Here is a 23,641-nt window from a genome sequence, read left to right as displayed (position 1 = left end):
TCCATCTGCCACTAGGCATAAAATCTGCTCCATCTATGGGTACATTTAAGAGATATCTCAAGCATTTTCTGATAGATAAGTGATATTATGGTGTGGATGAGTTTCTGGAGCATTCGGAACAATGAAACAGCTGATTATTTGTTCTCTGACTTTTCCTATATTTTACTTTGTGAAGTCATGGGGCCAGTAAAATTTATATTATATTCTGTAACTTCTATCCCTCTTTTTTACATTTCTGCTCTGGTTAATATGTTTTGGTCACCTCTTTTGGGCACATTCCACCATGGGCCAAAATTAAAATTCGCCCTTGCACAAGTAAACAGTCCAGAGCAAAATATATTAAAAACGTTTCCCTTTCTTGTTGGAAATGATCAAAATTACATCAAATGAAATTTTATGCTTGTGAAGAATAGTGGAAAAATGGGTGCAGCATTCAGTTTAAAAGAAATAATCATGACATGTGGATGTCCTATGTCATTTTTCATCTTGCCATCTCAACACATATTTATTATAATGATATTTGTTTAGAGATTTTGGTGGCCATGTTTATAATAATATTACCACAACTGAGAGGACATTCTCAATGCAATTAAAGAAAATGCCAATTGTTTAAAACCTGTTGCACAAAGAGAAAACACAATAAGTGAGCAACACATAAGTGGAAATGAAAACAGCACTCATCTTTTCAGTTGGTATGCAAAAAATAAGTGTTCCTCCATAAAGTGAGGAACTCAGACAGAACGTAGAAGTATTTCCTTATCAAGTAGGTTTTCATGTATATTTTGACTCTTGAATAGGAGGAGGTATATATTATTTCAGTGAGTATTTTGTTACACACAATGGATGCTGCATTATGGTGCCCTTTTGGCTTAATATTATTTTATACTCCATTATTTGTGTCTCGTGTTTCCTCAGAGTATTCTAATGGAGATACTTAGAATTTTTGGAAAACGAAAAGGAATATTTCCTTATGAATAAGGTACATCAGAGAATGTAAAGGCAGGGTAAGGGGATGATCCCTATGGATTGAAAGTGTGGTGTGCCATGGGTCTGCATTGGCATACTGCAGCTAACCTTTACAGTTCTCTTCTGTAGAGAGAGAACATGGGTGGAGTAACTAACATTCCCCCAGAAAATAATGGCACATGTTAAATGCGAGTAAACTTTGGCAAAGTAGATTCATTTGAGGGTGCCAATGGAGACAAAACCTATTGGTTTGTGGGGGATGAAAATTACAGTAGCCATTGCCCCATGATAAAGGTAATGTGCATGGATCCGTCATGAGTTTCATTTCAGCATAGGCATAAGAATTCAATGGGAATATGTTGTAGTACTGTTTAATTTGATGGGTGGGCATTTGATAGGAGGAGATTTCTTGGGGTGGAGTTTAAGGTTTATTGTCTTATTCATGTTTACAGAAAGATAATTATCATCACAACAATGGAGTATGTAATAAATGAAATCGTGTCTTTCATAAATTTAGCTAGATCCCTTGGTCTCCATTGACATGTTAGTGGTACTGGTAGTTTTAGGGGAGGCGATCAATGACTGAGGTTATTCGTGCCATCATGGATGGATGGGAAAGGATAAAGTGTGTAGAAAAACCCAGCATTGGCATTAGCATACTCTTAACGAAAGGTGCAAGCAGCAGATCAGCAGCTTAACGTCCCATCCGATGGACAGCGTACTCACTTAAAGTGCTCTCCTCAAAGCACCTCAAGTAGGGATTGAGATGCCACTGAAAAAATCTGCTGACTCCAGGATTCGATTCTGGGCCCTCTCGGTGAAAAGCCAGATGCCACTGCACCATCCCAATCCCCGCAGATATGTTTATGTGGGTGTTGAGGGTGCATTGCAAAGCAAACCTCAGCTAACACTGCTAATAACCTATTATGTAATACTCCCACCACCAATTCTATATTTAGATGGAAAGAAGTTTCTCAGATAGACATAATTAAAGTAGTGAAAAAGTTCAAGAATTCTAATTGTAAAGATATGTTTGGGCTTTCAAATAATTCAATCAAATCTGTAATTGACTGGTTAGCATACCCTCTTGCTATTGTCATTAACTCTTGTCTCCAGTCTGGTTATTTTCCTGATCAGTTGAAGTTTTCCACGGTCATTCCTATTCACAAATGTGGTGATATCAAATCTCCAAACAATTATCGTCCTATTACAATTATTTCTCCACTTGCAAAAATCATTGAATCAGTTGTATTTACCCAAATCCTGGACTATTTTGAATCTTTAAATCTATTTACACCGACTCAGTTTGGTTTCAGACCCAACAAATGTACAACTCAAGCTGTTGAATATGTTATAAAGCAAATCATTAAGGCTTTTGAAGGTAATCAATGTTTGGCTCTCTCACTATGTGTTCTCTCTTCGGCTTTTGACTGTGTTAATCACACAATTCTCATAAATAAGTAGAAATATTATGGTTTTAAGGATACTGAACTAAAATTTATTTCTTCCTACTTATCTGATCGTAAGCAGTCAGTTTATGTAAATGGTAAACAGTCAAAACCATTAAATATGGTGTGCCTCAGGGCTCTGTGCTTGGACCTCTTTTATTTCTGCTCATGATTAATGGCTTGTGCCCCAATATGATTACTGACTGTGTCCTCTATGCGGATGATACTACTTTCCTACATAGTTCCCCCCATCATTCTGATGCAATGAATAAAGTTCCTATTATACTTAAAAAGGCAGTGGACTGGTTTTCTGCCAACAATCTCCATATGAATCCCGATAAAACTCAGCATCTTCTATGTACTCTAAAATGTGCTACACCGGATACTGTCTCTGTGAAACAGCTGGGATTTTATTTAGACTCCAAGTTAACATGGAGTACTCATATTCTATACATTAGGAAGAAACTTGCACGAGCCTTATTTCTGCTCAGGAAATTGAAATTATATGTTAGTAAGGACTACTTAATTAATGCCTACTATGCATTCTTTCACTCACATATTACTTATGGCATTAGACTTTGGGGGCATGCATCTGATATTAAGCTAATCTTTGTGATGCAGAAAAAGGCAGTCCGTACCTTATCTAATTCATGTCCACTTGAACACTGTAGACCTCTCTTTTTAAATTTAAAAATTATGACTATCTACAATTTATATATATTCTATTCATTAGTTCATGTAAAAGAAAATACGAGTATGTACTCCACTAGGGCTGACGTTCACAGCCATAACACCAGAGCAAAGTCTAATATGGATTTTCCATACTGTAGGCTAGATAGGACTTACAAAGTTGGAGGTCTACCTAACAAATTGTTTAATATGCTTCCAAAATCTGTAAAGTCAGCCCGCAATGTAGTGTTCCGCAGGGTGCTGCGTGATTGGCTTACCTCCAATCCTTTATACTCAATAGAGGAGTATTATGAGCTCGACTTTACTAGCCTAAAATTATAAGGTCTAGCGTGAGTAGAATACTAGATGTATGTATGCAAATATTTTCAAATAAGTATTTTATGTGATTATATATTGTGCTGTATACTATATTATCTATGAACAACTGTATGTTCCTAAATGACGACATCTACCATATGTGAATATGATTATAAGATGAATAAAGTATATTATTATTATTGCCCAATGTAGAAAGAGGGAGAGAGTTTGCAGTTAAATTGATAGATTATATTGCGGGATGTGCCAGAGGGAGTGAGTGGCATGGGATAGGAGAGAATTGGTAAGTTGAGAGGGGAGGCAAGGAGCAGTGAAGATGGGACATGTTTGACATTTCGGTCTATTGCAGGGTACTGGGGTATATTCTTTGATGGCTGTGGATTTGGATAAAGCATGATAGACTACAGAATGCCAGGAAAATTAAGGTGGGCCATTCAAGGGTGATTGACTCTAGGCAACTATGGGACTTGGTCCAATTGGCCGTAAGTTGTGCCCAGCAGCAGGGGAGGCAAGGCTTCGCCAGTCGTCGTCTCACGAAATCGTTGCAAAGCAAAATCAACAGCAGCAGTACAGAAGATACTGATAAGGAAGATTGAATTACTTAGAATAGGAACTTGTAATTTTAGGACAATGTTGAGGACAGCAAAAGTAGATAATATAAAGTGAGAGATGGAAAGAGGAACTATAGATAGTTAAGGTCTATGTGAGGTGGGATGGATGGATAGCAGGGATTACTGGAATGATATTTTTAGAGCAATATGCAATGGAGAGGACAAGAGCCAACAAAGGGTTGCCATAATATTGAATAAAATGGCAGGAAGAAGTATAGTCAACATAGACCAAGCTACGGATAGAATATCACTAGTTGTGGAAAAGCAGTTGACGAACTTTGTCATTGTTCAGGTATACATGTCAAGCAATTATAAGGAGGAAGAAGTCGATAGGATATATGATCAATTAGAGGACATAATCGCGTGTATTCCTGCAGGGAAGCATTTAATAGTGATGGGGGATTGGAATGCGACAGCAGGTGAAGGAAGAGATGGGGATGAGGTAAGGGACTACGATTTATGTAGGAGGACTGACCGCGGGGATAAAGCAATTGAGTTTTGCAGGAGAGAGGGGTTAGCTTTCACCAACACTCGGTGAAGGCACCAAAAAAGACGTGGTCATATAGCCAGAGAGGGCATATAGACGTGGGAGAAAGCCAGGGACTCAGAAAGGTATCAGTTAGATTATATTATAGCTAGGCACAGATTTAAGAGCAGCATGTTTTCCAGGAGCGGATACTGACTGGGATCACAATTTAATACTCATGAAGTGTAGTGTTTGGTTCAAAAAGATAAGGCAAGGGTGGCAGTTAAGATAATGGAACTTAAAAGCATTGACTGGATTGAAAAGGAAGGAGTGTCAGCTGGCTGTAGAGAGCATCAAGAATGAGGAAATATAGCTGGTAACTATAGAGGAAAATCGGGAATATATCAATAAATGGATGTTGAAAGCTACAAAAGAAACTATAGGAACTGTTAATAGGACAAGAACAATGAAACCATGTATTATGGATGAGATTATTAGAAAGATAGATGAGAAAAGGAAATGGAAGAATGCAAAGTTAGGAAAAAGGAATTACAAAGAGTCAAATAAATAATACATTTAAATTGAGATATACAAAAAATTGAACAAAATAAGGATGGCAGAAGACGCAGTGCAAGGATATGAAAAATTTGCAGAGGAAGGATAGAATTTGTGAAGAAAACACTATCAGGAAGTAAGATGGGAAACCTGTGTTAACAATTAGGGATAAGTAGGGGAAAGTTTTAGTTGAACCAGGAAAGATCCAAGAGAGATGGGAGGAATATATAGAAGAACTGTATGGTAAAGAATTAGGCCAACAAACTTAGACAAGGAAAGAGAATATGATGCAGATGAAAATAGCTTTGGTCCAGGCATGCTCGACAATGAGATAGAAAGGACATTAAGAGAGATTACATCAAATAAGGCCATGTGGGTACAAGTATAAAGTATAAAGGTTTAGGAAAATGTGGTAGAATGAATTTTTATGGACTGAACCATAGCATTTATGAAAGAGAAATCTGGCCAGAATACTTTGTCAGAACAGTGTTAATTCCTATTTCAAAAAAAGTAAAGGCTACATCATGTAAGGACTACAGAATAAGTTGGATTTCACAGGCAGCAAAGTGGTTTTCAGGATCACCAACAAGAGGATGGAGAGCAGGGCAAACTATTACTTAGGTGATGATCAGTTTGGGTTCAGGAAGGGGAGAGGCAAGCATGATGGCATCACAGTAATGAGGACACTAATGGTGAGGAATATAGAATATAATTAGAACATAGTTTCCTATTTTGCAGATTTCAAAAAGGCATTTGATAGAGTGAATTGGGAAAAACTAATGAATATATTGCTAAAAATAGGAATAGATTGGAGGGATAGGATACTAATATGCAACCTGTACATGTCTCAGACTGCTCAGGTGCTAATGGTCCATTATCACCTCTACTGTTCAACATATATGTGGAGGAAATGAGTCAAGAGGCATGGGAAGAACTGGATATAAGAATGTAAGTTGAAGTGGAATTCATAAAATCAGTTCGTTCTGCTCATGGCAAAGCTTTAGTTTGTCAGTCAGCCAAGGTATTGCAAGCATTGCTGAGTGATTTGGAAATTCAGTGGGAAAGGTATGGAATGAAAATAAATGTAAATAAAACAAAGATTATACGATTTTCCAGAAATAGAAATGCTAAATTAAACATTAAAATAAGTGGACAAACCTAGAGCATGAGGAACAATTTATGTATCTTCGGAAGTGTTTGGACCAACACAGTCAAAGTAGTATGGACATAAGGAGAAGAATTACATTAGGCAAAGAAGCTTTCACAAGGAGGTAAAAATTGATGCCAAGGACATTGAGTACGGATCTAGAGAAAAGGCTTGCTAAATCTTAAATATGGATTAGAACTTTGGGTTTTTCTGTCTATTTCACCTTTTACATCCTCGTCCACACCCACATTTCTCACAAGCCTCAAATATGTTCCAATTTTATAGCTTAAATGAACATATTTCCATATTGCATGAAATCTTGGTTTTGATAAGCTGTTTCTCAATATTCTTACTTATCATCCCTGTTATCAATGCCCACCTCATTGTGAAAAATTCTTTGCCTTATGCATTTTTTCTTCTTATGTCTCTACAAATGTGTCTATTTTAGTCCAAAATACTGCCCAAGTGGTTTTATTTAAGTTGATGATGGACCAAGACCAGGAGCACCATTCATCCCCTCTACCAGTGCACTCTTTTTTATGTCCACTAAGAGAAAAACCCCAAACTTTAGGAGCCAAAGGCATGTCACAATGTGGAATTATTTGATTGGAGCCATTTTGATTTTTACAAAGTTTCCATATACTGACCTAGATCATCACTCTCAAACAAGAGGTTCTCATGGACTCCTAGCTTCCGACAGAATTTAATGAAGTTCTCCATGTTGTCCCGGCAGAAGAAGCTCCGCCTTGCAGCATGCTCCCAAAAACGGGACCGGATGGTTGGAGCCGGCTATGCCAAGAGAAAGCAACAATTTGATAGGCATTTGCAGTCACTTGCTCTCACAATCCCAAGTTAATTTAATGAAGGTCATGATTATTTCTAGAATAATTATAAAATCCTACCACTTGAAATTCACTAATAGTTGAGGAAACTGATTAATTAATCCTATAAGGCAACATTTTAACCCTTTAACTGCTGTGAGGGTACCTAGTACATTTGCACGGGGTAGGATGCTGTGAACATACCTTTTCAACCTCTCTGCAGTGCGCTATCATAATTTGAAATTTTACAAAAATTTTATTTGTCAGAATAAGTGAATAAAACTTTTTCATTAAATAAGCAGTGAATCTAGATTTTTTTATTTATTCCATGTTTTAAATCTTTAGATTATTTTATTATTCCTGGAGTAATAATGGTTATGGAGACTCTTACATCCTCTATTTTTGCAACATGTGAGAGGTAGGAATCCAGAGAGTAAACCACAGCAAAAGGGTTAAAATTGAGGCTATGTTGAGGATGCCAAAATATTTGTGTCAAAATTCATTTGCAAAAGAAGATAGAACAGAGTTGATAATTGTTAACTATGTAAATGGCTAAAATCCACCGAGAAAATTTTTTAATTTCTTATTGAAGAAACACAACTGATCAGCTTATTTTGCAAAAGGAATTCTCCTTAACTACTCATATTTTAATTACTTTTGAACAATGGATAATAACTTCAAATATCCAAACATCTAGTGTTGCCCATTAGATTCCTAGATAATATTCCATGATTCCTTGATTTTGTTAGCAGAATTGAGGATTCTGGCATAATAATTAATTCTTTTTGCATTTTTACGTTGATGTCTCTGATTTTTGTAATTTATAGAGGTGTATTAAGGGAGGCAATGGAATATTGAAGACTGTGAAAGAGAGGGCTGAATGAATGGAGGCAAGGGAGGCAAGGATAGGCATGCTGAACAGAGTGTAGGGAATCATGTGGAGTTGATGAATGCTTTATTGAAATGAAAGGTTTTAGACCGAATCTTGATTTAGAGCCATTTATTTAGATTCAATTACTGATTAGAGTCATAGGCTTAGAAGTGTAGTAGTGCTAACTACTGGATCTATTGAAAACTTGCACTGGCAAGTGGATTACCCTTAATAAAAACTAATTGCATAATTTGACAAGTATATAATTTATTCATTTATTTTTGCATACAGATATCAGTAAACAATGTTAACCACTGCCCATAGTACCACCATGGAGGTCATGGATGTATATTTATTTACTCAGTGCAAGGAGTTCAACTAAATATATCAGTATGATGAAATATTATTCACAACTGTGGGATCTTAGAAAATTTAGGCATAAATTCATCGATATTACTTCAAAATTTGTCACTTGGAAAGAAATTGCTGAAAATGGTGGCAAATGAAACGTCAGAGGGAATCCTGAAGTGATGATAAAATTACCAAAAGATCTCATTTCACTCAATAAAATGCAGGTGGTGGCAACCTATTTCAAAGACTATTTCAACTTACCACACTTGTTAAATGATAAAGAACAGATCTCCCTCACTCACTCACCCCAGGGAATCTACCCGCCTCAACTGCCTGCTGGGCCTTCTCCTGGATGACCTGTGCCAGTCGGCACACCACCATGCCGTTGTCCAGTGCTTCCAGGAAGTTTTCTGCTGTGATGTAATCAATCTCTGCAATGAGAGGAACAATCAGGGGTGACAAATGAAGAACAGCATGCAACAGTGCCGAATACATCAGCATATTATGAAAGAAGGACAATGCAGAGTTTTGATATTACATAACATGCTACCACCCTACATGCTATACAATGCATTAAGTTATAACAGAAAAATACCAAAACGTACCTGAAGAAAATTTCATTTAAATTGAGAAGTTGTCAATAAAAAGCAAGGCTATAATTATGCATCAAATTTAGATGGCTTATGTCAAATCATACGGAACACTTCAATATTTTGGGTGGCATTTTGGACAAAAGTGAGTTTAGTAGTTGTGCTGTATTTAAAAGAAATGGATTGCGTCTTCCAAAAAACATCCTGCAAAGAGGAAGGAATGGTGACAGGGACTCCAGACAAAGGCAGGACTAGGGAAGACTTATCATGAGGCAGCACTGTAAGGTTCTGAAACCAAAGTTGTGAGGTAAGAGTATGCCATAGATTAGAATCTTTTGAGAAGTGCATGTGCATTGAGGATTATATGAAAAATAAAATGGATGGAAAGGAAGACAAATGAAGAAATGATATGAGGCTGGAAAGAGGGGACAAAAAAGTACATTAAGACAGTGGAAGTTGATAGATTTGCACAGTTTGAATTTGAAGATTATGTCTAGGCCTAGGCACTTGGGAGAGCGTTGTAAGCAATAAAGTGGGAGGGGTACAGAATGGGGGTTTTGGATGGCTTGAACGAGTGTAGAATGTGTGACGAGTGGCAAATAATGTTGTGGTGAGGAGGTCAGGAGTTCATGCTTAGAGAAAAAGACTTAGAAGTATTCATGCTACTTGAAATGTATTGTGACATTTGCCAAGGATAATGGGAAGGGAAACTGAGATAATACTTTATAAAATTTGTTGTCTCAGGCGTAACTTTATCAAATTTGCATAACATATTGAAATTAAATGACTTTATAGTTGATTGACTCTGGCATACTATATTTCTATCCAGTCCAAAATTTTCCAAAATAGAAGCAATAATATATTTTATTTGCTGTTGTTGCAAAACAAACTATAAAAGCCATGACCCTCCTGTTTATTCAAGTATCAAACTCTTTGAAGCAAAATTTGTTAATTTTAAACTTGTAATACTATAAAAAAAAGTTATTAATTCAAAAACGATTTATGGATTTGTTTTACCTTATATTTGTTTTGTTTATATGCTTGCTATAATTTGTTTCGTTTATTCAACTATTATAATTTTAGTATATTTTCCTGAGGTGCACCATATCATATATTTTCTTAGAATTAATTTGTATGAAGCATCAAAGATGTCAAACACCAGAAATTCAGGTTAGTTGCTCATAATTTCCAACTCACTACTGTTTTCCCTTTCAAGAATGGTTTCTAGTGTACATGCAGAATTAAAAACTGCCAAAATATTAGCATCTTGAATGAGTCCTTTCCCTAAACAAGTCCTATCTTAATTAATACTTGCAGAAACCTCTTATCTAACTCAATCAATGGTTAAATGCTGAAATACTGAATGGTTTAATGGTCAAATTTATCATTTCATCGTAACAGCATGCACCTTTGGCACTGTGATTTCATGGAGTAAACATTTATTTACATTTTTCATCCTTACCAACACCTACCTGCCTACAATAACCTACCTACTACACAATCTACCTATACCTACCTGCATACCATACCACCTAAAAGCTATCCACCATCAACCTTCTCCACCCAATAGAACTCTCTCCCTCTGCACACCCGAATCAGCATGGCCACAAATCACATCGCATCCCTCTGCACTTCAATCCAAACATGAAACCTAAACTCACCCTAAAGGCCTCTCATCTCTCTGTCACTACCTCTCCTATCACCTATTCCAAATATCACCCGTATACAGATGACCTCCAGATATATCTAAGAACTACAATCAATAACCTTCCTCTTGCTATGCAACAAATTAATACTGACCTCAGTAAAATAGCAAGATGGAGCACGCAAAACTTCATCAGCCTAAATTCAAATAAAATGCAAGCTGTACTGATTGGCTATCCCAAACTGCTAAAATCTATTGCTGTATTTGAACCATTCAACTTGTATCTTCAAGGAACACTCATTCCATTTAAGAATGTTGTTAAAAATCTAGGCCTCCTTATAGATTGAAATTTCTCATGGTCTTCAAAAGTTTTTCAAACTTGTAGAAGAGTCAATCAATCCATCCACTCCCTTAGGAAATATCAGTATGTTATACCCATCTCATTAAAAAAGCGCAAAGTTTCTTCTCTCATTAATCCTCACTTTGATTATGGTAACATAGTGTATCAAGACCTTTCAAATGAGATGTTGGTAAAACTACAAAGGCCATTTAACAAATGCGTATGCTACATTTAAAATTTGAAAATTAGTGATCACATGACAGAATATTTTAACAAACTCAACTGGCTATTCCTGGATTCTTGCATGAAACTCCTCATGCTGTCATTACTCTACCAAATACTAAATTACAAAACACCTCAGAATTTTACAAATGATTTCAATAGCCTCAATAGAATACATAAAATAAATACCAGAGGCAATCAAAAACTTGTTATCCCTCATCACAGAACAACTACATACAACCAGTCGTTTGAAGTCACAGCATGTCACTATTGGAATGAGCTGGTTTTCTGTAGATGTGGGAGAACTATACAAGGCCAACTTGACTATATGGGATAGTTTCTTGTAGTAAAGTTTATGAATTAACACTTCTCTATTCCCATTGTTCACCACATCTGTTTTATGATGCTGTGTTCTTTAAGAGTGCTCTCTTTAGACATGGGGATAGAATAGGGATCTGTGTACCATGGCGTGGAAGGCTGATAATATTTGAGAGAAGCAGTGCCTAGAAGTCATTCACCATAGTTCACCGCCTCAATGCACTAGAGCAATCAGAAATACTTCAGCACATGGATTAAGGAGATGTTTTGACCAACAAATTTCTTTACCCTTCACGTTCCCCGTTATTGCATTTTCCTCGCCCATCTGCCAACTAAACTGACACAAGCAAAACTTTTTCAACAATGTAGTAACTCCTCCCAGCCTGCTATTTAATCACCTAATTACCCAGTGCAGTTCGCATTACCCATTCCCCCACTCCTCTGCCAACTAATCGATGCCTAGCAAAACTTTTTTCAACAATGTAATTTTTTTTTAATGTATTAATTCCTTCTCCCAGTCTACTAGTTTATCAATATTACCAATCCTCCTCCTCAACCTCAACCAATCCTTGCTTTCCCCTCTCCCTCCTCTTTCCCTCCGTCCAGACATATTTATACTGTCTTTGACTTGTATTTTTACCTGATGATGTTATACCATAACAAAACCTAGGTCGTAAATAAAAAAAATTTTCTACGTGGAAAGGCCAAGTGGTTTAATTTTAAGTACAATATGAAGAATTTCCACCAAGTTATGCCAGAAACTGTTTTATTTATTTCATTTCATTTCAATAAGTTATTATTATCTAGGCAACTAATGTTGCTGTATATTAGCCCTATGATATTATAAGTATTAATTTCATTGCTGTTTATGTATAATTTGTGTAATCTATATAATAATTAGTGTGACGAGGGGTTGGGTGGTGGACGAGACTCTATAGTCTCAATCTTGCCCCAAAATAAAGACGACTATCAATCTATCTATCATCCAGAACCACATATTCACAGCACTTTATTTCATCCGAATCTCTCTCACCTCATCCTAACTAGCATACAACCCCTTCTCATTCCAAAATGAATATCAGAGGCAAGTGATAGGCTCTGCAATTATAATAATGGGCTGTGGGAGGGGATGGGAGTCAGCTGTACATGCACAAACCTCTACCTTATACTCCTTGGGAAGAAGTTCCTTCCCTGATACAACTTTCCTGCAACCCCTCTAACCCCTCTTCTGGTTAAGGAACATTGGTAATGCTTTCCTTCTCTGGCCAAACAGGATTGATTCGCTTTAAGCATCCTACCTAGACACTACCTCTTCTTCCACATTCACCTCCACTTACCAATTTCCATATATCTCCGCGATAAAAAATTCCACACCTTGGCCCATATAAAACCAACCAATAAACAACAGTATCACGACTCCTTTATCATGGACACAAAAAAACCCCTTTGAACCCATAGATAATGCTATGGACCCAATCCATCCTAAAATAACAACACTTATACCCCCTCCATCAGCACAGCATCCCAGGCACTCAGAACACCCTTAAAGATATTTCCTCTATTCTGAACAATGAAAAACAATGGCTACCCCAAATGCCCCTCTGTCCGATTTAAAATTACTACCAATCTATCTCATGTCGTGAACACCAATCAATCCAAATCTTAATTCTCTAAACCTCACAAATCTCCACAGAGAGCTGGACATAGACCCATGTATCAAACCTGTTTCATCATCACCCCTCTTTCTCTCCCTTTAGGACTCAACAATTCTCTCCTCTCCACTATTCAGCAATGTAATCTGCAAACTCTACCCATCCTTCTTTGTTAGGCAATCCAATACACCCTTCAATATCCACATAAACTATCACTACACCACCTGCCACTCAGCTGTGCCATGCAAACCATTAAGTTATAGACATATGATGCATGTGCAATTAATATATATATATATATATATATATATATATATATATATATATATATATATATATATATATATGCTCATTTATATAGAAACAGATATAAGGAAAAGGGATAGGAACACAGCGACTCATTTGCTGCCTGCACCTGTTTCAAGACTACTGCTCAGATGTGAGAGTGGAATGAAGAGGTCAGATGGGTAGTTTTAGGAACAGGCCTAAGGCAGGGTTGTCCATTACCACTGCTGCTGTTCAACTTGTATGAAGAAGAAATGATTAAAGAGGCATGGGAAGAACTGGAAGTAGGAATGAAAGTGGGCGGAGAATTCGTAAAATCAGTTAGGTTTGCTGATGACCAAACCTTAGTTTGTCAGTCAGGGGTTGCAAGCATTGCTGAGTGAATTGGAAATTCAGTGCGATAGAATGGGGTATGAGAGTCAGTATAAATAATATTTAGAAGCGTGGGAATCATATGGAAGGTGTTGGGAGCGGAGGGGGGATGAAAATATGTGAAGAAATGGGTAAATATATATGTCTAATATTAATACTTGGGTAATTGCAAGAATCCAGGAGCCAGATAAAGGCCTGCTCCAATATTTTGAGTGTCAGTGGAGGGTCAGAGGGTGAGAGGGATGCTAAAGTGGAGACACTATCACATTTCTCAAAGGGAGTGTTGTGTTCAGAGGTGTGTTTTGGGATCGGGAGCATGCCAATCAGGGAAGAATTCTTGCATGAGGCCCGGTGGTTATTGATTCTAATATTGAGGGGTGTGGTACACTGTCTAATTTAAAGGCAGGGCATATTTGACACTTCAGAAGGTAAACTACATTGTTACAACAAGCGGACGGAAGAGGAATGGGATGTGGGTTTTGAAAAATAGGACGTTTTGCATCTAGGTTCATTACAGGGCATGGGAGTGGTCTTGGGATGGGGTGGAAATTTAAGGAGTGGATTGGTTAATTTCAGGAGATCTGATAATTTGGCGGGTCATTTGAAAGTAATGGAGGGGCATTTGTGGAAAAGTTTGGTGGTGGAATTATGGTTTTTTAGGATAGGGTTGAGGTCTTTTAGGATCAATCTCAGAGAATCTAGGCCAGAGAATTATGTGGTACAAATTGAAAGATGGTGGGTTTCTGCGGTGGAGGAAGGCTTGGGAGTATAAGCATGTCTTTCAGTTCTTTTGTTTATGAGGGATTCAGGATAATAGATAATCCCTTCTTCCCCAAGGTATGTTAAAACTTCATAATTATCCAATGCATGTCCCATTACTTTCCCTGATGAATTGCACCTCAATGATTTCTATTTGTTTCTTAGTTTCTCATCTCTCGAAATGGAATGGAGTTGCTCTTTTCGGAAATAGATGAGGAGAGGGAAAATAGAAACGATTTCTAGGATCACCCATGTGATGTGCTAGTAAATATGTACAATAGACCAAGGAATGCGGCGGTGTTTGGCTCTACCGAGAGTCCTGTTGAGCCACTCGGCGAGGTCCTCCTTGAGCGGGTACAGCTGCATCTCCTGCGAGGAGAGGATGCGCCCTTGGTAGTACTCGACGTACTCCTCCTCCGTCTCTGGGGCGCCGGGCGGCAGCACCAGTCCCGTCGAGTACTCCTGCTGTTGGAGGAACAGCCGCTGCCCAGGGCTGGTGGCGGGGGCCGCCGTGGTCGGGGGCGGGCCCGCCACGGGGGTCCACGTGCCCGAGGCGGGCCGGGCCCTCCCCGTGCGCCACGATGTCATCGCTCTCCTCCCGGCGGGCCCACCGTCCGCTGCTGCGGGCGAGAAGAGGCCATTGCGAACGTTACTTCTATGCACTTAAATGCACACTCACCTTGTTCATTGATCTCGTTCAAATGGAATGCTACTTTGAGCATTGACAAGAGGGCGCCATTGTGCGGAGGCGTGACCAGTTTGTGGACCTGGCGTCGATTCCACCGATAATGGTTTGGTGCTATTTTTCCATCATCACTGTTACTTGAACAGCAAACATTACTGGTGACATGAATAGTACTGCATTAGTCATTTGTCGTGGAACTCTGGCAGGAACAGAGGAAGGAAGACAGTGACTTCCTCCATCCGAAAGGAGTATCGCCATTGATGCCGTTACGTTCAAATGGACATACACGTGCAGGCATTAAATTGCATACAAGCATGGAACACGTGCACTTAAGTAAAACCTGCTTTTTCCTTTTTAGTTCATCATTTACCAAGAGGTTAAGCGGGGAGTTTATGAAACCTGACCTAAGGGAAATCACCTAACATCAAACAGACCGTCCCTATTATGAACAATGAGTAACAAAATTAACGGAAGACGAGTGCGTCTACTACCTCTCACAGCTTCGGCTTCCGTCCCAAAAGAAGGCCCATGCCGACAAGGCATTCGTCTCCATTGGCATGATACCTCATTTTCGCCAGTCAATGAAGTGAACAATCTCATTACGTGTTGTAAAGTGAAATGATGGTTGCCAAGGATTGTTTATTTATTTTGTTCGAAGAAGCTTTGAGTTGTGATTCAATTAGAGTGCCCCTGAGTTATTCAATAAAATATAAAGAGCGTCAGAAGCAAACGAAATCAAAACAAATACGAAACGGTTTTGAACTGGAATCGGACAGTGATCCTTGTAGCTGAACGGAGTGTGGATTGCTTAGACTGATTATTACTATTATTAGGTAATCTACCAGTTAAGATAGGTTTTCCGATGGACATCATTACTTATTAAATAATTTGTGACCCCTAGCAAAACACAACATCCTATTCTACATCAGGTCCCTCTTCATCCCTGAGTACTTTCTTCCTCCCTTCATCCCGTCCAACATCCCTATCCTGTTCCTTCCCTTTTTTCGTTTGCCTAACATTCTCCCCTCTATCACAGTCTTCAACATCCCACTACCTATCAATATCCCCTACAACCACTTTTCCTGCCTCCATAGGATTTATCCCAACGAACCCCTCTCTTCTCCCACCATACCAAGTACTTCCTCATTTGTTGTCTTCTCTGTCCATTTCACTTATTCCATTCTTCTCAAAACCCACATTTCAAACGCCTCCAGTCTACGTCTATCCTCCTGCTTCAATGACCAAGTTTCCCGGCGTACATAGCTACGCACCATATCAAAGTTTTTACGAGTCTTTTCTTAACATCCCTACTCAAAGTCCCTGTCATCAACTCCCTCCTCCTTGTGAAAGCCTCTTTGCCTTGCGCAATTCTTCTCCTTACGTCCCTACTACTTTGACCGTGTTGGTCCAAGACACTACCGAGATACTTAAACTGTTCTACCTGCTCTAGTTTTTGCCCTTCTATTTCAATGCTTAGCTTAACCTTTTTCTTCCTATAAAATCGCATAACCTTTGTTTTATTAATATTGATTCTCATCCCATACCTGTCGCACTGAATTTCCAATTCACTTAGCAATGCTTGCAACCCTTTGGCTGACTGACAAACTAAGGCTTGGCCATCAGCAAACCTAACTGGTTTTATGGATTCCCAGCCCACTTTCATTCCTACCTCCAGTTCTTCCCATGCCTCTTTGATCATTTCCTCTGCATGCAGGTTGAACAGCAACGATGATAATGGGCAACCCTGCCTTACACCTCTTCCTAACACTGCCCAAACGGACTCCCCGTTCCCCACTCGCACCAGAGCAGTCTGAGACATGTGCAAGCTGCGGATTAGCCTCCTTTCCATCCAATCTATTCCTATTTTCTTCAATATGCTCATTAGTTTTTCCTTATTCACTCTATGAAACGCTTTTTCGAAATCTACGAAACAGGCAAATACCTCCTTGTTGTATTCTATATTCCTCTCGATTAATAATATCATTACTGCAATGGCATCACGCGTACCTCTCCGCTTCCTAAACCCAAACTGATCATCCCCTTAGTAATCATTTGCCCTACTCTCTATCCTTTTGTTTAAGATCCTGAGAACAACTTTAGCTGCGTGGGATATCAAACTTATTGTCCTATAGTCCTCACATGACGTGGACTTTACCTTTTTCGGAATAGGAACTAAAACTGATCTCACAAAGTCTTCCGGCCAGATTCCTTCCTCATAGATACTACGGATCAGCCCATATAGCCTCTTCCTCCCACATTTTCCTAAGCATTTTAAAAGTTCCGCGGGAATGATATCCACCCCCACGGCCATATTTAGTTTCATCTCCCTTAATGCCCTTTCTATCTCATTGTCTAGTATGCCTGGACCTAAGCTATCTTCCTCTACGTCATGTTCCTTTTCTATGTCTAACTTTGTTGGTTGAATTTCTTTACTATACAGTTCTTCTATATACTCCTTCCATCTCTCTTGGATCTTTCCTGTGTTAACTATTGCCTTACCCCCCTTATCTCTAACTATTAGCGAAGATCTCCCTTTCTTACTTCCAGATAAAGATTTAACTTTGCTGTACAGCGCACCGATTTCACCCTTCCTATGCAGACTTTCCATATCCTCGCACTGCGTCTTCCACCATGCTTCTTTTGCTTTATTTGTCGCCCACCTCAATTTATTGTTTAATTCATTGTAATTCATTTTGTCTAACTCTGTATTTACATTCTTCCATTTTCTCCGTTCATCCATCTTTGTAATCATCTCATCCGTGATCCATGGTTTCCTAGTCCTTTTAGCGTTAACGGTTCAATTAGTGTCTTTTGCGGCTTTCGATAACCCTTTGTTGATTCTTTCCCATTTTTATTCGATAGTACTTAGCTCTTTACCATCCTCCATGATTTCCTCTACCGCCAGTTTGTACTCCTTCCTTTTCAAACGATTTAATGCTTTTACATTCCATTTTCTAACCCGCCGCCCCTGCCTTATCTTTTTGAAACGGACGCTACATTTCATAACAACTAAATTGTGGTCAGAGTCCGCATCCGCTCCCGGGAAGCTGTGCGAATTTATCACGCTGTTCCTAAACCTGTGTCTAACCAGAATATAGTCTAGGTGATACCTTTGAATCACCTGGCATTTTCCATGTAAATCTGCGTCTTTTGTGGTGTCTAAACCAAGTGTTGGTGATGACTAACCCCTGTCTCCTGCAGAACTCAACTGCTTTCTCCCCGCGGTCATTCCTCGTGCTTAAACCGCAGTCCCCGACCTCATCACCATCTCTTCCTTCGCCTACTTTCGCTTTCCAATCTTAAGTCTGCAGAACTCGGTATAGCTTTGGATTTGTTGCTGGATGGATGTAAACAGAATATGGAATGCAATGTATCTGATATATAGTATTCCTTTTCTGATAAAACACCTTTTCCTGCAGAGCTCTACCACTCTCTCCTCGTGTTAATTCATTTTTCCTAATCGGCGGTCTCCTATCTCTCTACCATAACGCATTCGCCTACCATGGTATGGTCGCTGCCGTGCCTACGCATGAACCGTTGTATCTACGTATATTCAGATCCAGTCCCAGACGCTAGGCGATTTTATTGCCTTCCTTTGACACTTCAACGCTGATTTTTTCTTCATCCTCACAATGGCGCCCAACCAAGGACTTTAGGGTTTCCACGAGCTCCGTAAAAGTCTTCAAGATACTACTGTGTTCTCTCCGATATTTTATTTTTTCTTCTGGAAAACCGGAAATATATTTTGTTGGTGGCTAGCTCATCAAAAAAATAGAAAGAAAGCTGTTTAAGCGTGTAAAATCTTACTCAAATATGGGATTATACTCTTCGCACTCAAATACTCCACATCACTGAAAATGGTTATTATCCTGGAGAGTGCGCGCGTGCGTGCATATGTGTGTGTGTGCGTGTTTGTGTGTGCATATACATTACATTGGTGGCGTCAAACGTTTCCGACTCCGAAAATTAAAAAAAAAATGTCTTGTATCTTTGTTGGGTCGGAAACTTTTCGGACCACCCATGTATATTATAGGAAGCGCATAGATGCTCACTACATTCAGTGAGGGCAGTACTTGAGTCGGTTAGAAATCTTTACTCTCGTAACGTTAGCAGCATGTGAGTCGCATAAAACTAAAAACTCGATGGAAGGCTAATACACGTGGGAGATGCTGATGGGAGAAATATAAAATAAACATCCACGAAGTCTATAACTGGCCATGCGGATTCCACGGAAGGAATAGGCATGGCGTAATCAATCGACAATCCATTGATTTTTCAATCGTAGCCTCATTACTATCGGTTGCCGATTGGTTAGCGCTAATACTGGAGTTGGAAACCAGGAACGCCCTTGCTCCTGCGGGCCGTTAGTCGTTCAGTTTGATGGAAACACACGCACGCGCCCAGATGAGGAGGAGAATGATTTATGAAGGGGAGGGAATGAGAGATGAGTGGGCGTGGCACGTGTTCCGGGGGCGGGGGGGGGGGGAGGGTGGTGATGCGCGCGTCGCACGTGGGACTTCATTGAAAACTCTACAACTGGAGCGTCCCTCTAAGTAACATCGAGACATGGAGACGATAGCACCCCCAGCCAGACAAGATTAGGTACTGGGAACAAAAATCAGCGAGAGACGGAGGGTGGCGGGCAGGCGATCACCGGCTGGCTTCCGTCGGAACATCACTACAATAAATACGCATTTGCTATATCATAAATGTAATTAAATGCCTCGCGGGAGGAGGTCAATTTTCAATTACATGATCCCACATCATTTACACGAATGAGGAAATTAACGAGCATATTTTGTGGCGACAGTAGTTGAAATATTATTAGCGGTTTTCATTATGTGAGCTCATCACTACTTAAAAAACACCAAAGAGAAAAATGCCACCGTTTATTATACATAAATTGAAAAAAATGATTGAATGATCACTAACGCCATTCACCAGTGTTGAAACGATCATAAAGTTGTTTGACATTGAAAATTGGAAAGGACAACGGACAAATTCCTTTCTCCGTTTAAAAAATTAAAGGAACAGTCGTTGGAGGCATAATATTAAAACTGATCAATGAAGTTAATAGAAACTGCAATCACGCAAGTTTTAGATTTAGGACTAAATAATGATAATTTGGTCGCGTGTAAGAGTGAACTGCCTTTTAAAGAGTTTTCAAACTTTAGAATGATCTCTAAAATCACAATAAGGAAATTTAGTGTTAGTAATTTTCGCATTAACTATTTGATCAGGCAGAGAGCATCGCAAATGGGGTTCTTGTAGTGTTGGCTTTAGGCGAGGTTAACAAATAGTATGGGGATTCCAAGAAACAGCGGGAGATGCCGCGACAGTTTCTTTTTAACATTGTCGTCCGCTATATGCGCATTTTAATGCAATAATTTCAGAGTGTAAAAATCATTCGCCTTGACCTGGATTCGAAACCGGACCCCTCGATATTCGGGTAATTCGCCTTAACCGGGATTGAACCCGAATATCGAGGGGTCCAGTTTCGAAACCAGGTCAATGTAAATGATTTATACACTCTGAAAAGGTTACATTATAATGCGCATATAGCGGACGACAATGTTAAAAAGAGACTGTCGCGGCATCTCCCGCTGTTTCTTGGAATTTGTGAAAGGTAAAACATCCCTTGTGATGCATTCAATTTCTGTTACTGGCTCAACTTTGTGGAAGTTCATGTTCATTAAATGAAGGATTTATGGGAAGAAAATCATGTAAGCGTTTACAACTCGGAACTGATAAACCAAATGGACAAAGGAAGGAGGATGGACGAGTGAGCAGGGTTGGAAATCAGAAAAAGAATTTGAAAAAGGGTCATTTGGTTAGCGATTTATTGTGTGAACACCTATCTCCAATCCTGGAAGAATCCCTTTCCTTCACGGAAAGACCCAACAGCCCCTCCACCAATTTAAGCTACCCCACTGTGAACCCCACCAATCGCCTTTCCTGACACCCCTCTCCTCCTTCCCATCAACGCCCATCACCACCCCTCTTTCCCCCTCTCTCACCCACCCCACCTTCCACAATAAATGGTACATAAATGGACCGCAACTTGACTAATTTATACCTGATGATGACGCCTAAGCGCTGAAACTGTCGTAGTACGAAAATAGAGCACAGTTGAAAAATACATCGTGTTCTTCATTTCTTGCCCCTAGTGTTTAAAGTGGGATTTAACCTCGACCGTGGCGCATCGCGCACGACTGCGGATGCCAGTGACATTATATGCACGGTATTTCGTCACAACATCTTGCTCCTTCAAAGCTGCAAAGACTTCAGAGTGTGATAGGACGCCTAGGAAACTTAGCTCGCAAAAGTACGCTGCCATACATCGAGGGATACGGGCTCGAATCCAGGCCAAGGCGAGTGATTTTTACACTCTAAAATATTTGCTATAAAATTTGGGGGTGTTTAGTTTTTGTCCATTCGAAGGCTAAGTTTAACTAGACACTGCCAAATAATAATCCACCAGTGAACAGTATTTAGAATGTTCAACGAGAGTTCTCAAATATATTAGAATACTTCTCTAAGAAGATGCACGAGATCTTCGATTTTAGTATTAGCGCAAAGAATATAAATGAATGACTGATTGTAGTCTATTGAATGCATACTAGACTCTAATCTAGAAGGGCGTTGATTAAATGTTTCCGTTATAACCCTTTGGCAAAATTTTGAAAATCGTATGCACAGAACTAACAACACTTTTTTCAATGTTCGGTTAAAATAGTGTGCACTGTTGATTTTCCTAAATTCAGTTCATCAGATATCATTCGGACAGTTTTTCGACAATCGGTAAGGACAAGGGACCGCACACGATCAATGTTGTCGTCAGCACAGGTGGTTGAAGGTCGTCCCGGCCATGCATAATCCGTCTTGGCGTCTTGTCGGCCATCTTTAAAACGCTTAATCCACTTGAGAACGGATGTTTTCTTCAGAGCGTTATCACCGTAAACAGCTGACAGTACATTGCAGTAATTTCTTGATAACTTTTACCGCACTTCACTTCAAAACTTGATGTTGATTCGTTGCTCCGTGATTTCGTCAATTTCTATTTTCGACAAACAATAAAAAAAAGACAAGAGAAACTAACATAACTGGCACCATACGCACAGCTCGACGATCCGCCAAGCACAGACGGGTCATTGGGTTAAAAGGCAACTAGAGCCGCTAGCAGGCGGGGCGGGGCTATAGTCCTCGTCATGGCCGCCAGATTTCACCAGTTCGCGTATTTTTTGGGCAGACCATGTATATGCGGGTAATACGGTTACCCATTCCTTTCCAAATTTTCGTCAAACCTTTTATTTTTCTCTCTTCGTAAAACCGAAGACCCAGTTATTTGGTTCGTTCATATTCGACCCTCATCATTCTCCCACATTTGTAATTCTTCCAATCCTCTCTGTTCTTCTCCTCACAAGTCACCACAACAGAGGGATACGCTCTAGGCTTATTATAATTTTGCGTTCTTTTTTTCTTCGTGGCTTTCGCCGCCGTCTCTCGTGTCTTTTTTGTGGAAGGGACACCACCCAAAAAGTTATAGAGGTGGCAAACCAAGACACTTAACGGTGACTGAACACCGTCGCTAAAGAATGTCTTTAAGTTCATATTTAAGTGAGGGACGTCACATTAAATCTATAAAAACTTCCAAAAAATTCGCTTTCTTTGCTTCCTCAATGGAATGAGGGAGCTGTTTCTCCATTAATCAAACCTTTTCTTTTATCTCGTTATCATTACTCCCAGTTATATCCATGACAACGATTTATACAAATATGGAATTTCAAATAAATAAGATGTCTTGTTTGAGGAACCTCATTTCCTGTACACAGAAAATTTTTACAAGTATATACAAGATATATTTACAAAAAACATTTCACAAGTTTGTTTTATGTACAGCTTATATGTATGTATGTCGCTGCCGGAGCGATCATTGTACCCACTAAAGCAAACTTCGAGCATAAGATAAGTATCTGTAATAAACTAAATTTTAAATTGTTAGATTATTTTCATGTTACATTGAATTTTCGAACTTTTATTACAAATGAAACGTATTCTCGGCACAAATCACATCCGACTCGTATACCTACGGGGTTAGTGGGCGTGTGTGTGCTTGATGCACAATTAAGTTGCCCTTCCTAAGCGGACTCCTATATGTGTACACCAGCGAGCTTGGTATCGCCATAACAACGAACTTGTCATCGCTGAAGACGAATTAGAGTAGTTTTGGGACGCGTGATATGAATGGGTGTTCAAATCCGATTGCCGATGGAGACATTTCGGTTCAATGGCCGATGGGTGATTGGGTGATGCAGTCGGCCGCACGTCTCCGTATCCACGGTCACATTAGCAGAATGCCCCACCATCATCCACTTATCGGCCGACTGATTGATTGGTTGATTGAATGATGATTATGTGGAGGTTTTCCTCAGTGAGAGTCCTTCGACTGACGCTTATTGTTTGACCCGACGATCCATTGTGCTATTGTCCTCGGCCGTAATTCCGATCGACATTGCGAGGAGGAGGACCGCG

At 39.4% G+C, this 23,641-nt stretch overlaps 1 protein-coding gene across 2 annotated transcripts in view; it reads right to left on the bottom strand.

Moving 5' to 3' along the window:
• LOC139697932 (growth arrest-specific protein 2-like) overlaps nt 1-23,641 on the bottom strand; it is an 88,872-nt gene that overhangs the window by 15,287 nt on the left and 49,944 nt on the right. For both annotated transcript variants that reach the window (XM_071596792.1, XM_071596793.1), the window contains exons 2-4: nt 14,736-15,044; nt 8,548-8,672; nt 6,846-6,987 (exon numbers count right to left, since the gene is read on the bottom strand). In XM_071596792.1, the coding sequence (XP_071452893.1) occupies nt 6,846-6,987; nt 8,548-8,672; nt 14,736-15,012 (544 nt within the window). In that variant the 5' untranslated portion in view covers nt 15,013-15,044. The remainder of the gene's footprint in view (nt 1-6,845; nt 6,988-8,547; nt 8,673-14,735; nt 15,045-23,641) is intronic.

The sequence above is a fragment of the Hetaerina americana genome, unplaced genomic scaffold (assembly GCF_022747635.1).
Source record: "Hetaerina americana unplaced genomic scaffold, ioHetAmer1.1.p SCAF_8, whole genome shotgun sequence".
In the NCBI taxonomy this organism is placed as follows: Eukaryota; Metazoa; Arthropoda; class Insecta; order Odonata; family Calopterygidae; genus Hetaerina; species Hetaerina americana.
This window is presented reverse-complemented; position numbering and strand designations above follow the sequence as displayed.